Consider the following 14,820-nt stretch of genomic DNA (forward strand, 5'->3'; position numbering starts at 1 on the left):
AAGATTCAAAACATACTAAAGTATAAGTACCATCGAAAGAAGATTTCTTTAAGATTCAAAACGAGGATTTTTTATTCCTTCCTCTTCTCTTGCTAAACTAACTTAAACTGTAAAAATCTTGATCTCTTCTTAAAAGATTTGAGACTAAATGATCGTTACTTTGTAACTTAAATCCCCTCTCTCTAACTATGTATTAGCGAATAAATTATTAGGATAATAAAAATAGTAGTAAGAATAATAATACAAAAAGGCTATGGCGAGCAATGCGAGGATGTTATCGGAGTTACCTTCTGACAATTAGAGAGAGCGCCCATGGAGCTTGGGGCGATTGTGGGGTTGATCCTGTCTGTTGCCTTCCCTCTGGGCCTGAGCTTCATCGGAGCTCTCTTCAGCAGCGGGGGCGACAGTGGTAAACGCTCTTCCTTTTTTTTAAAACCAATTTTTCATGCATTAATTTTAAGAAAATGACCCCCCCCCCCCCCCCCCCCCCCCAAAAATGTGACCTTCATGTGCAGGATTTCTTGGCAAGTCTGATATTTTCTCATTTTAGCATTGAAAAAAGAATTCAAATCAATCGTTTTCCGCAGGAAGCCTGTGAAAATGTGCTTCTTAAAAAGCTAAACTATGGTTTTTTTAAAATAAAAAAGCTGTGAAGTTTGCTTTTAAAAAAAGCTACGTTGTGGATTTTTACGCCAATTGCCTATACGAAAACATAAAAATAAAAAATTTCTTCTGTGCCGTCTCTTGTTTGCAGACTGGTACAGGCAGCTCAAGAAGCCTCCATGGACCCCTCCGGTACTATATCTGCGATTTTACCTTCTCTTTCAATTTCAGCGATTCTATACATCAAAATTCGTTTAATATCGTGCAATTTAGTGATATTTTTTTTTGGCATTTATGCTTGAATAATGCTCACCAAAATAGTTTCGTACATTGCATTTATTGACCTTTTTTTTTGGGGGGGGGGGGTGGGTGGGGGGTGTGCAGAATTGGGCTTTCCCTGTTGTTTGGACAATTCTTTATATTCTGATGGGCGTGTCATCTTGGTTGGTTTGGCTTCACGGAGGTGAGCCTCTTGGTGGCAAACAGGAAAAAACAGTCAAACTGTGATAAAGAATTTATTATTATTTTTTAATTTATAAAAAAGAGATTTTCCTACAATTGTTGATAGATAGCTGAGCCAAGTTTTACATGATGTAGAAATTTTGTGTGTGTGTGTGTGTGTTTGTGTTTGTGTGCGTGCACGCACGTGTGTTGTGCGCGTGAGTGAGTGTGTGCATGTGTGTACATCTCTCTCTCTCTCTCTCTCTCTCTCTCTGTCTCTCTCCCCCCCCCTCCCCCCCGCGCGCGTGCACACACACACACAAATATGCATACATATATATTTGTATGCATGCATGCACACACACATTTATGTATTTAAATTTTAAAAAGGAGCTGCATTGATCAAAGGGAAAAATATATTTATAACATGCTGCTTATGCTTCAAGCGGTTATGTGCAGGGTTTAAAGGGCAATGTATACCACTTGCAGTTTATGCCTTTCAGGTTAGTAACTACTGAGAATGTCTAGCTCACATTCTAAAAAACAGAACATTTTCCTGAAGAAAATTTGTTGTTTTTTTGCCACAGCTGCTCTTGAATTTCATGTGGACTCCAATTTTTTTCGGTTTACATCAAATAGTAAGTGTGAACTTTATGCATTTTGCCCTCTTTTATTTATTTATAATGGGGTGATATTGAGTGGGTGTGAAATAAAAAATGATACATTAGATCCATGCATTAACTGGATCTCAGTCAAGATCCCAGATTATCATTGTACATATGCATGAACTGGATCTCAGTCAAGATCCCAGATTATCATTGTACATATTCATGTTTTGGAATATACAGTAGATCAGGGTTTACATCTCTTCTCTATTATTAGTTTGATTAGCATTAATCTTTCATGTTTAGTGCTAATCACTGATCAAGCACACTTCCACATAGTTAGCATGTCACATTAGTATCAGAGCATTAGGTCAACCTTTCTTTAAGCCTTCTGATAGGTCATCCATGGTAGGTTTTCTAAGGCAGCCAATATGTGCAGCCAATTTTATGCTAGCACAGATTGCTTTAAGATTTCTTGCTGCTAGGTTAAGTGTTATTTTGCAATTAGACGAGTCTTGTATGCAATTAGGTCAAGCCTAGGTAAGCAAGTCATTATTGTCCTTCATGGATGGGAGCAGTATAAGCAAAGAAGGGCTATCATTGCAGAATGGCGTCGTCAATCACGAGTACACACCCATCAGATTTAAGCACTGAGTAATCTCGAGGCCTCGGTGAGGAGCTCTCCTTCAAATTGACTCATAAAGTCACTTATATAGGCCTCCTATATAAACTAGGAGCCAAATATAGCAGCAAATGTCTTATAAAAGCTACTAACCTCCAATGAAGATGCCTAATCCCTAGGCTATGGTTAACCTAACCTGAAGGTCTTAACCTTGATAAGCCTTGGGATGTAACATACTCCCCCCCTTAAGAACCATTGATTGTAGGATTATACATATGTGGTAGTGACCGTGTGAACGGGGGCTTGCACCAGGTGTTAAGACACTTAAATAAGTGCCATGCACAAGAAACTAGTGCCTCGCACAGAAACATGTGCTATGCACACAAATTGGTGCCATTCAAGAGCACAAACCATGGTGACAGAAAAGCTGGTTCTTCATAATATGGCATAAAGATAAATAAATCTATGTCCCAAAAAAATGGGCGAGACAAAATAGTCCCATAAGTCGAGACAAAACAGTCCCATAAGTCGAGATATCATAATCCAAGCCAACCAGGTATCATGTCCACTTTATCACTTGCACTCCGTGTTGGTACTCTAACCACACACCTTGGATGAGAGGTGGGCTCAAGTAACAAGATAAAACAATCACTCGTCGCGCAGGCATAGATAGCCTGGTGTTCCATAAGCATTTCTGCTACACATAGTTTATAGGCATTTCGGCCACCAATAGTTTGTAGGCATTTCGGCCACCAACTCACACTACCCTCTTAAGTGCCCATGTTCCCTTCCATCTGCTCTCTATTGTTCCACCCAGATATGGTAGAAACAATCTTCAAGAGAGCATGTAGGACAAGAGAACACTACACACGGTATGTTGTGCTCGACACTACCCTCTGAAGTATCCATGTTCCCTTCCATCTGCTCTCTATTGTTCCACCCACACATGGTAGAAACAATCTTCAAGAGAGTACATAGGACAAGAGAACACTACACAGGGTATGTAAACAATGAGTTTCATAAGTCCAATGCATCCCAAATAAAGGGAGCCATAAAGAATAATCCATCTCAGTAAAAGGGAGTCATAAACATAATCCATAAACCTGAGGATGGATCCAAATCCCTAGAAAAGAGTCCAGGAATCCATAGACCTGTATACCATAATTCTTGTATACCATAACTCTTACCACATACTCCGTGCTAACCACACACCTTGGAGTAGAGGTAGACTTTTATCCATAAAAGCATTATATCCATGAGATATACAAAGATTTCTTCTCTATAAACTGGGACAGATTCGTCCGTAGAAATTGCTTGTTAAGCCCAATATCTAAATAAATCTCGTCCAAGAAAGAAATCTCCATAGATATAATCCATGCCAATAAAGGGAGTCATAAACAATGTTTCCCTGAAACCATCTCAAGGCAAACACCACCACCTTTCTCCTTGCATGGCTATACAAGGGTCAGTGAACATCAAAAACACTTCATAGTAAATAGCAAAAGCACCAACTTTGCAAACTCAAAGTATACTTAGCTTTTCTTTGCCAGGTTGGTCATGAAGCCAAAAGAAATATCTCGTCACCATATCCTTAAGATATCCTGAGATATATCTCCATATAGCTTGCCTGTAAGCTTGATAATATAATCCACAATATTCATATGGAAAGAGTGCTAAATGTGTGCACATAAAGCCAACTCCATACATCCAAGATAAATTCTGTGAATTCATAAATCCTTAGATCAACAAGCTGTCTATTGCTCATGCTCTTGCTTCATAAGCTATGAAGCGGCTTGCCATGCTTAACAGCAATGATGGTAAGTGTGGTCCCCACTTGAGATCTTTTCTCTTCCTTATTGATAGAAGGAAGCCTCCACTCCCAAGAAAGCCTATGCTCTGATACCAATGTAACTTGCGGCGGGTGCTCGGGGGACTAGGGTCTTTGACACACTTGTTGATACCATCAATGCATATTAAAACATTTAAACATGGCCACAACCTTAACATATATTCATCATCACTTTGCATAATTCATAAAGCTGCACAAAACATCCACAAATGCTGAAAATGGATCTTGCACATGTGACACCACATAGAGGCCGGAATGGGCCGATCCCCCCCCTTGGAGTATTTTATTACCCAAGGAGAATAATATCATGTATAAGCTTTGAGGGCCTTACTCTCCCCACGGGAGATGCCGGATTATCCATATACAAATGCGATAACACAGCCCAACATGAGGCAACCAAGCCGGAACATAGGCTGTAGAAATGCCGAGCCAACAATATAATCCATATACCTTCGTGTGGGTACTGATTCTTCCCCAAAAACCACGGGTCTTCATGCAATAGAGCTGGTACAGCAAGGTCAGCTCTCCATTCAGCTGGTACAATAGATACAGTGGCTGGTACAATCGGTACAAGGGTTGGTACAGCCAGAACATTGGTTGGTACAGCAGGTATAGTGGCTGGTACAGCTAGTACAATGGCTGGTATAGTAGGTACAACAAGTACAAGGGCTGGTAGAGCCGGTACAATGGCTGGTACAGTAGGTACAAGGGCTTGTACAGCCATTACAGTGGCTGGTACAGTAAGTACAAGGGTTGGTACAACAAGTACAATGGCTAGAAATCATAATAAATGATTAAATACCCTTGCCTTCAGTATTTCTTCGCGATGGAAGCCTCCAAAACAGTCCCCAACAGCCGGTATTCTTCATGGGCAGCCTTCAAGAGAGAGAGAAAGAGAGTAGCCATCATTAGGGAAGCTTGTAACGGTGGTAGAGGCTAGTGTGTAGCAAGAGAGCCTCCGTTAATGAAGAGAGAAGGCTCCAATTTATAGATTTGGGCCTCCCATGAGCTAAAATGGCAAGAGAAGGCTACAATGACAAGTGGAGAGCCACACAATAGCTGAAGTGACAAGTGTGAGGCCACTTGTCTCACTTTGTGTTAAAACCCTAAGATCTCTCTAGATAATTGTTATGCATAAATCAGGCATAAACTCAACCACCCAACCACCCCCGAGTCCAAGGGATGCACACATGAATAATAAATGAAATACATCATACCTCTACCTTGATGTCCCATACCATCAAGAGGTATAACTTCAATCCAATAGCATGTAGCTATAGTGTGAAATGATAGATGAGTAGATATGGACCTCTACACAAGAGACCATAGCATAAGCCTCCAAGCCCTCAAGCTCCCCAAGCTCCCTTGAGTGTGCCCCATGCCCCTATTATATAGGAGGGCCCTCAAGTGACTCTTGACTTTCCATTCCTTATGTGTGATCCTTGGATGCCTGACCCTAACCTTAACCCTTAAGGTTAGTCCTAACCCATGCTCCACTAGAGCTTGTTCCCATGCTCCCATGCACACAAGCCTAATGTGGGTTAGCCTCCTAGTATATGCACACATAATGTGTATATAACATAGCACATATAATGTACATATAACATACTTCCCCTCTCTCAAAACATTGCACTCTTGCAATGAAAAGAAGGAGAACTGCACTGAACAATCTCAACCGACTACCAAGTCGAATCCTCAATTTCCCTATCTTTCCACCTAATTTTAACCTCAAGGATAAGTCAACTATAAAGTTTTTTTTCCCTTAATTCATGTACCATATCAGGTTCATGTGGAACATAGGTGTAATATGCGGAAGCTTCGGAGAAGGATCGGTACTTTAAAACTCAAAAATCAGCACTCTTTTCGCGACGGAAATTAACGCACAAACTGAAAGGAGATGTGCAGAAAATAGAGAGAGAAGGGGGAGATGGAGAGGACACAGTATTGGGTCCCAATTACCCTCTGTAGGGCCCCCACCACGGATGGTGTATTTGCTTTATTAGAATGATGTAAATCTGAAAACAAATACAGAAAACTTGACCTTTTCTTGGCTGGAAAATCTTGCCCTTGACCTTCAGAAGTCCACCCCTTTGCTTGGCAATCTCCTTGGCTTGACTGGCCCTTGATTGGCTTGAGCACTTGGTGAAGACTGAGATGCCTTCATTGTTTCTTGCCTGGAGTATTTATACTCCCCTTAGCATCCAGTCGGCCAGCTTTATAAAAGCCTCACGACTAGGTCTTTAGCAATAATATGCTTTCACACTATGCAACCTGCTGGCCACTCTGCGCATGCCTGCTGGGACAGTGCCAGGCTGCTGGGCAGCCCTGTGCATGGGTGTGGGACTGCCCCCCACACCTGGCCGACCTGCTGGGTAGGGCTTTTAGCCCTGTCGGCTGCCTGTCTAGAAGCCCTAGGGCTGGCCGACAGCCCTTCCAGCCCATGCCATGGCTGGTGGGCACAGCCTGGGCCCTCCTGGCCCCTTGGGGGTGGTTCTACATCTCCCCCATGCCCACACTAAGAGTGCAAATCTTCGCACTGGGGTAGCCCTATGGGCTGGCCCCATCTCTACATGCAAACCTACATGCCCACAGAGGTCTGGCATCCGGTTGCAAACTAGATACACAGAACATCTGACATCATTCCAGAGGGAGACTCACAGCGCGGACTAGCACTGTTTCATGTGCAGGACAGTGCACACCTGACCTTGGACTCGTGTGCAGGACAATGCACACCTGACCTCGGACGACTGAGATGGATCCCTGGCTGACTCGTCCCAGACTGGGCTCACATGGGACCAGTTCACCATCCCAGGTCCTGCACCTTCTGTACAGAAATGTCTACGTGGCATCCAAGTGTGGGATGCACGTGACATCCCCTTCTGCTTAACTTGACGGAAGCTGCATAGCCTCCAAATAATCCGTCAATAATGCCGGATAGTCTTCGAAAAATTCTTTGTCGAGCCATATCGCTTCATGAGTTCCTCAGTCCTGAAACTTCGTGAGGAACTGTTGTAGTCTTCGGCCTGAGCCATGCTTGAAACGGTGCAGAAGGATCTGTTCTGGAACCATTACTTCTGCTTCATCAATAATGTCTGGTTCCGCTTCGTCTTTGACCTCTGAAGGGGGTGGACCTACATATGGCTTTAACCAACTGACATGAAATACATCGTGCATAGTCCAACTCGGAGGTAGCTTTAACTGCATAGACACCTCATTAATCTTTTTCCGGATGGGAAATGGTCCGAAGCTCCTGAAAGACAACTTTGGGCATCGTTTGCCCACCTGCTTCAATCTTTGCTTCATAATCCGAAGATACACCCAATCCCCTTCCGAAAACTTCATGTCCCTTCGGTCTTTATTGGCCTGTCGAGTGTAGGCCTCTTGCGCTTTAGCCAATTTGTCTTTAACGGACTCTAGGATCTCCTGGTAAGACTCCGTCACTCTGTTCGCCTCAGGTACTAAAGACGAAGTCCTGGTTAACAACGATTGGAAAGGCCTTCCAAACGCTGCCTCATATGGAGTCCTGCCAATAGCTGAAGAAAAAGAGTCATTCAAAACAGCTTGAACTAAAGGCAAAAACGCTTCCCACTTACCTTGTTGATCGTGAACATAACACTTCAGCACATCAAAGACCAATTGGTTGTATATCTCTGTCTGGCCATCTGTCTGTGGGTGGAATGCACTGGAAAAATTCAGCTTAGTACCAAAATTATCAAACAATGCCCTCCAAAAATGACTGGTAAACTTGGCATCTCGGTCTGACACTATGGTTCTAGGAATCCCGCCAATCGGGTACCAATGCCGAATGAATAGCTGGGCAACATCCTCGGCGGTCACATTGGCCCTGCAAGGAATAAGCATAACAAATTTGCTGAACCTATCAACAATAGTTAAACACTGCGTATTACGCTTACTCGGACTGGGAGGCAGATTTGTGACAAAGTCCATCGAAATGTCCTGGAAAGGACCCTCAGGAATTGGCAAAGGCTGTAACAACCCTATCTTCTTTCCACGAGGAGCTTTCACCTTTTGACAAATGTCACAGCGTTGTACATATGTAAACACATCATGCCTCATCTTTGGCCAATAGTATTGCCGTTCTAATTTCTCCAGAGTCGAATTCATGCCCCTATGACCACCTGTAATGGCGTCATGGGCATCATGGAGAAGAGCTGCCCGGAATGACTTCATGACACATAGTCGGCCTTTGTAGAAAAGCCAACCATCGCGTATCAAAAAATGGCATGGTCTTGTGGTATCCAATGTCTGTTCCCACTGAGTACCGAATTCCTCGGAATCCGCGTACGTGTGCTTCATGTCTTCTAGTCCTGTACCAACAAGGTCAAGTCTAGTGGTCTGAATTGCAGATACTTGTCCCTTCCTGCTCAAAGCATCGGCCACTGGATTGGCCTTTCCTGGAAGGTACTCAATCATACCACCAAACTGCTGGAATATCTGACTCCAGCGGTGTTGTCGATCACTCCACTGTGCACTTGGCATCGTCTGAATCCAGCGCAATGCCTGATGGTCAGTGCGAACCTCGAAGTCACGGCCATATAGGAAATGTTTCCAATGTTTCAAGGCCTGTATAACTGCTAGGAGTTCACGATCATAGCCTGAGTAGTTCTTTTCGGCGGGCAGTAACTTACGAGACATGTAAGCTACTGGATGACCATTCTGTTACAATACACCTCCAATTGCGATGTTACTCGCATCGGTGATCACTTGAAATGGTTCGTCCCACGAGGCAAGGGCTAAACAAGGCGCTTTTGACAAAGCCACCTTGAGGTTCTGGAATGCCTCCAATGCTCGTGGAGTCATTCAAATCTTTTGCCTTCTTGTTTTCACTCCCTTTAGCAGATCGGTGAGGTTTGTCGAGAGATCAGAAAACTTGTCAATGTGGGTGGAATATGCCTGGCATATACCCACAAATGATCTAATGTCATAAGCGGTCTGAGGTACTTCCCAGTTAACAATCTCAGCCACTTTAGCCGGATCAAGTTGAATGCCTTCGGCACTAATTATATATCCCAAGTAATGTACCTGGAACAGATAAAATTCTGACTTCTTTTCATTGACATAGAGCTCGTTGCTTTCCAGCAACTTAAGGACTTTCTCCACATCAATGTCATGCTGCTCAACTGTAGCTGAAAATATGAGTGTGTCGTCCAGAAATATGAACTCACACTCTCCAATCAACTCCCGGAAAATATGCATCATCATGCGGTTAAATGTAGCTGGGGCGTTCGTCAAACCAAATGGCATGACCACAAATTCATAGTGGGCCCGTTTTGTACGGAAGGTTGTTTTGGGGATGTCCCCCTCTACAATCCATACCTGGTGGTATCCACTCTTTAAATCCAATTTAGAGAACACCTTAGCTCCATTCAGCCTCTCGAGAATATAGTCAATTCGAGGCATCAGGAATCTGCTCTTGATAGTCAGCTTGTTGAGTGCACGATAATCGACACACAATCGAGAAGACCCATCTTTCTTCTTGACAAACAAGATCGGTGCTGCAAATGGCGACACGCTGGGGCTGATGAAGCCAGCTTGCAACAATTCTTGGAGTTGGCGGTCCAACTCCGATTCCATTGCCTTAGACAGGCGATACGGAAACTTGCTCGGGGGCTCCGAGCCTGGAAGGAGGTTAATCCTATGATCCTCCGGTCTGGACGGGGGGAGCTGGGGAGGGAGATTGTCCCGAAGAAAAATCTTCTGGAACTTTTCATGGAGAACTGAGTACTTCTCGGAAGCACTGGCCACCGTCTGGGCTGTCTGGATGTAAATCATCGCACACTGTGCGCCTTTCTTGACTGCTCGCTTAGCCTGCAAGTGGCTTATGAGCGGAAAGTTTGGAATACCTGGCTCACACTTAATGGTCACCGGGGTGTTTGACACATTCCGATTGATCTGGAACGTGTGCTTGTCCCACTTGACATCAGGAAGAAACTTGTGAAACCACTGGATACCCAAAATTATGTCTGCTCCTACAAGAGGGGCAACCATAAAGTCACGCACAAACTCTATGCCCTGAATCACTAACTTAGCACCTAGAGCTTCATACTTGACGCTCGTTGTCATACCTGTGCTAAAACCCCCTGTGTTTGTCCACCGGAGTCAGCTCGAAACGGGCACGCCTAGCGGCCTGTTCCATGACCACATCTTCCGTGCTGCCGCTGTCAAACAAGACAACGACTCTCTGGCCACCTATGTAGCCAAAGGACTTGAGCAATTCGTTGCGCTCATACTCCTGGTCATGGCGCCCTTCTGCTTATCTTCAAGCTCCCGGCTAATAATTGCTCCAACTGAAGCACCGGGGGTTGAAGAACTAGGGGTAGCCGCTGGGGTCTGTGTGGGAGCTGTGCTCACCACGGAAGCTGTGGAGGCGACGGCGGCCTTTGGAGGCTTCTTCGGACAATCCCGAGAACTGTGTCCCTTTGTGTGACAAAAGAAACATCTACCCTCCTTCTTGTACTGAGAAAGCTCCTCAGCACTCAACTTGCCACCTGTCTTGCCTGCCTCCGCTTTCTGGTCTGGAGTAAGCTTAGACACATTGTTCGAGTTCTTGGAGCCAGAGGCTCCCGGGCTCTGTCCTGGGAAAGACCCCGTCTGGTTCTGGCTTTTGCCCCCCGAGGCGTTAGCCTTGGGAGAAGCCGGCTGGGAAGTCTTGGGCTTGCCACCATTGTGTTTCATTTCTGCACTCTGCGCAAGCGAGAGTGCGTCCTCAAAGGTGGCTGGCCTAAACATACGCACCTCCCATTGGATTTGCGTGTCCAGGCCATACAAAAACTGCCCTTTCTTGTCCGAATCAGATAAGCCTAATTGTAGACACAAGGTCGAAATTTTATTGGCAAACTGAAGGACTGGTTGCGCATTCTGACGCGCTCCCCTGAACTCGTCTTCGAGTCGCTCAAGGTAGTGGGGCGGTAGAAACCGCTGCTTAAGGTCGCGGACGAACTCGTCCCACACATAAGCTGCCATACCTGCTCTGGTGTGGGCAGGAGCCCACTGAGTCCACCAAGGAATGGCCTTACCTTCCAAGTACCAACTAGCTAAGATCACTTTGTCAGTATCTGTTTTCCTGACTGCGGCAAAGTAAGCTTCAAATTGATGCAACCATGAATAAAGAGTTGTGGGATCGAGTTTACCATTATACTTACTGAAATTCATTTTCTCGGGAAAATGATTCGAGGGCGCCGTCGGTGTCAATCTGGCGTCCAAAGCTCTGAGGTAACGCTCGTGTTCCACTCGTCGCATGGCGTCGTCTTCTCGTTGTCGAATCTCCAATGCACGTATCTGCATCTCAAGCAAGGAGCTTGGCTGCGGCTGTGACTCTTGAGTCCAAATTATCCCATAAGATAATATATGTGAGGGGTCACTAGCGTCCCATACCACCATGATACCACCCATACATACCTTAACAATTTGAAACTCCCTAGTATGCCGTCTGGGAAAACATGAATAAAATCCTGTATAAAAGGAATAAGATGGCCTTATCCAGACTTTCACATACTAAACCTGTCTCTATATACTTCAGACTACATCAAGGAATAACTCCTTCTAAGTACATCATTAGAAAAGAAATTGAATTATTGGCGCCTTCCTAATGATAACTACCCAAAACACAATAAAGTTAGGATAGAAAAATAACTCACCTAGATCTATAAGTAACTAGGTATTCGAGTTGGAATATGTACAAGAGTACAAAAAATATACTCCAAAATTACGTGCAAAAAACGAAGGCAAATGCTATCTTCAAAGCACATGTAATTATTCAAAAGATCAAAAGATCCTTATAAAACCATGGATAAAAGCATAGAAGCCCCTCCAATCCATAAACACCATAGTTGATCATAAAAATCAATGCATACCATCTAATGGACATTAATCATGTCAAAAGAAGCATTAAAATTGGTGGCTAACTCATCAATCCGGAGTATATGAACGTTGTGTTGTTCAAATAAAACTCCAAAGTAAAAAAGTGAAACACATGTGTGTAGCACTCAATAAGAAAACCCTATACATAAGTGATCTAGGCAAAACCTGATGAGTCCATATAAAACTTGGAAAACATCCAATAAAAATCCACCAAAACAAACCGATCAACTAACCCATGATAGAATTTATCTTAGGCTTAAGAAATTAAGCATAATCCACACTTTAATAAGTGCCAAAATAAATTATCATGGAAAAGTGTCAAAGGTGAAACACACTTTGAACGTAAATTATAGCCATCAAAAGAAATTAAGGAACATGTCCAAAAAGAATGGCTAAACAATGGTAAAAAATCATGAATACATCGTTTAGAATTAATCCAAACATAAATATCCATTAATACGAGGTATAATCGTATTAATAATATGCGAATAACCCGCATCTATCTAATGTCAGCACGAGGAAACGTACTTCAACATTAAATAACCCTCGAAAATATTAAATTCTCGAGAAAAAGAATTATCATGATTTTTTCTTAATTTTTTCTAATTTTCTAGGGCCTCAAAATATAATAATTTTGAATTCCACCAAACCTATCTTATGGCATTCCAAACCTATATTTTTCCAGAAAATTTTTAGCAATTAATTTTACCAAAATATCATTGATATTTTAAAAATACCAAATTTTAGGATTTCTAAAAATAATTTCAGAATATTCCTAATTTTTCCTGAGAATCCCATCGTTCAAGGTTGCCAATCAGCGTGTTCTTATCCACTTTGATATTGGTGCTACTCACCATTATATCCATCCTCGGATCATTAAATGTCAAATCCCCATGGAACTCCTCGTAGAGCGCTCCTGAAACAGGACTCGAAACCTGCAAAACAAAGCCAAACAACTTGAAGGGGGTGCAGGCGTGACTCACCTCCCAACCATGACAGCCGTGGGCGAAACCCACAAGTCTTGGCTATCCCCACCGAGCCACAAGCTGAGCTAACTAGCAAGACGCACCAACTAGTCTCTATCCCGTGACATTCCATACCGCCACGGAGCTCCCCTCGCGGGCCTCGAGATTGTTGCCGGCCTCGGTTGCATGAAGCAGGTGCACGTCTGCACTAGATCCAGGCTCTTGATCATAGAGCTCTCACAAAGACTCATGAGAATCTATGAATAACTGATTAACCTTGACCACCCTTTTATAGGCTCTTGGCCGGTCATCGGGCGTCCACACTTGGGCACCCGCCCGTCCATACTTGGGTGTCTGCCCGTCAGTCTATCCCTAGCCCAGTTCGCCAATTAGCCTGCCTAGCTCCAAGCTTTCCCAAGCCTCGAAGCTAGTCTTGTGTGCGTGTTGCACATGGTAGATACACTTTGTGCACATGACATTAAAGCTCTCAAATTGCCCAAGGAGAGGTTTGACACTCCGGGAACATTAGGCGTTGCCTTTGAAGGGATGCAATCTCAGACCTCGGGAAACTTAGGATTGAGATAGGAGAGTATGTAGATCATGAGAATTTGTTATGGGAAATCTAAGCCGTTGTGATGTTGTACTCGTATGCCTTGGCATAGGAGAGCTGATCTAGCCATTGATTGGGACCAAAGCAAGTTTAAGTTCCCTTTCAAAGATAAGAATGTAGCTTTTAATGTAGGAATCCAAGGAAACTCTATTCCCATGATATCCCATGTACAAGTTTCCAAAGCAATGAAATCGTCTATTTCCTCATATTTGCTTTTTGTAAAAAACTAAAAAAATAAAGAGTCTAAGCCTAAAGAGTCCGTCTCTAGTTTGGATACGGAGAGGATTGATTTCTCAAAGAGGTATGAATATTGTTTTGCAGATTCTTTACCAGATGAACTACCACCAGAGAGGCCAGAAGATCATCAGATCGACCTCATACCTGGGAGTTCGCCTCCAAACCGGCCACCTTACCATGTAAGCCTAGCCTGGTAGGAGGAGATTATGAAGCAAGTAAATAAGTTATTGGAAAAGGGTTTGATTAGGCCTAGTTCTTCACCCTTTTGCTCTCCAGTATAGTCAGTCCAGAAAAAGGATGGGATTCAAGTGGATCCAGACATGGTCAAGGCTATTATGGAATGGCGAGAGTTGACTAGTGTGCATGAAGTTAGAAGCTTTTTGGGACTATGCTCTTACTACAGAAGGTTCATCAAGTGGTTTGCAGTGGTTGCCGGACCATTGCATGATTTGACAAAGAAAGCAGTGGGGTTTAGGTGGGCCAAGACGGAGAAAGAAGCTTTTGAGGCTTTGAAGTTTTATGCCAGTAAAGCACTGGTATTGATTGTTCCAGATTTGTCAAAGTTGTTTATTGTAGAATGTGATGTTTCAGGAGATTGTATTGGTGCAGTCTTAAACCAAGAAGGGCATGCAGTTGTAGAAGATTACAAAATGCGAAAAGAATGCTCCCACCTATGACAAGGAGTTAAATGGCCGTCTTCCATGTTTTGAAGATTTGGAAGCATTACCTCTTGGGTGGTGAGTTTATCATCAAAACAGACCATCAAAGCCTTAGGTATTTTCTCTCTTAGACTAAGACACAAATCTCCCATCCCTAGCACGAGCTTGGAGTCCAGTGATCAGAGGATGGGGTTGGGACTGGTATTACTGAAATGTGAAGGTGAGAGACCTGAAGGGCTAGCCCCCCACCTTCCTCCTCTTAAGCCATGACAACCTCAGCTTCTGTGGCCCAAGCGGCAGTGCCCCATGAAATGATATGGGTTGAGGTCTTGTCCATCGTTCAGGCAA

At 43.7% G+C, this 14,820-nt stretch overlaps 1 protein-coding gene across 1 annotated transcript; it reads left to right on the plus strand.

Annotated features, from left to right (window-relative positions):
* Nucleotides 1-250: 250 nt before the first annotated feature.
* On the plus strand, nt 251-13,996 carry LOC147641184 (uncharacterized). The gene is made up of 6 exons (XM_086811800.1): nt 251-409; nt 755-795; nt 988-1,066; nt 1,504-1,547; nt 1,632-1,682; nt 13,898-13,996. Exons 1-6 carry the CDS (start codon nt 313-315, stop codon nt 13,994-13,996), a joined length of 411 nt encoding a protein of 136 aa, XP_086667926.1. The 5' UTR covers nt 251-312.
* Nucleotides 13,997-14,820: the final 824 nt, after the last annotated feature.

The sequence above is a fragment of the Cibotium barometz genome, chromosome 2 (assembly GCF_041138505.1).
Source record: "Cibotium barometz isolate CiBa-2024 chromosome 2, ASM4113850v1, whole genome shotgun sequence".
Lineage (NCBI taxonomy): Eukaryota > Viridiplantae > Streptophyta > Polypodiopsida > Cyatheales > Cibotiaceae > Cibotium > Cibotium barometz.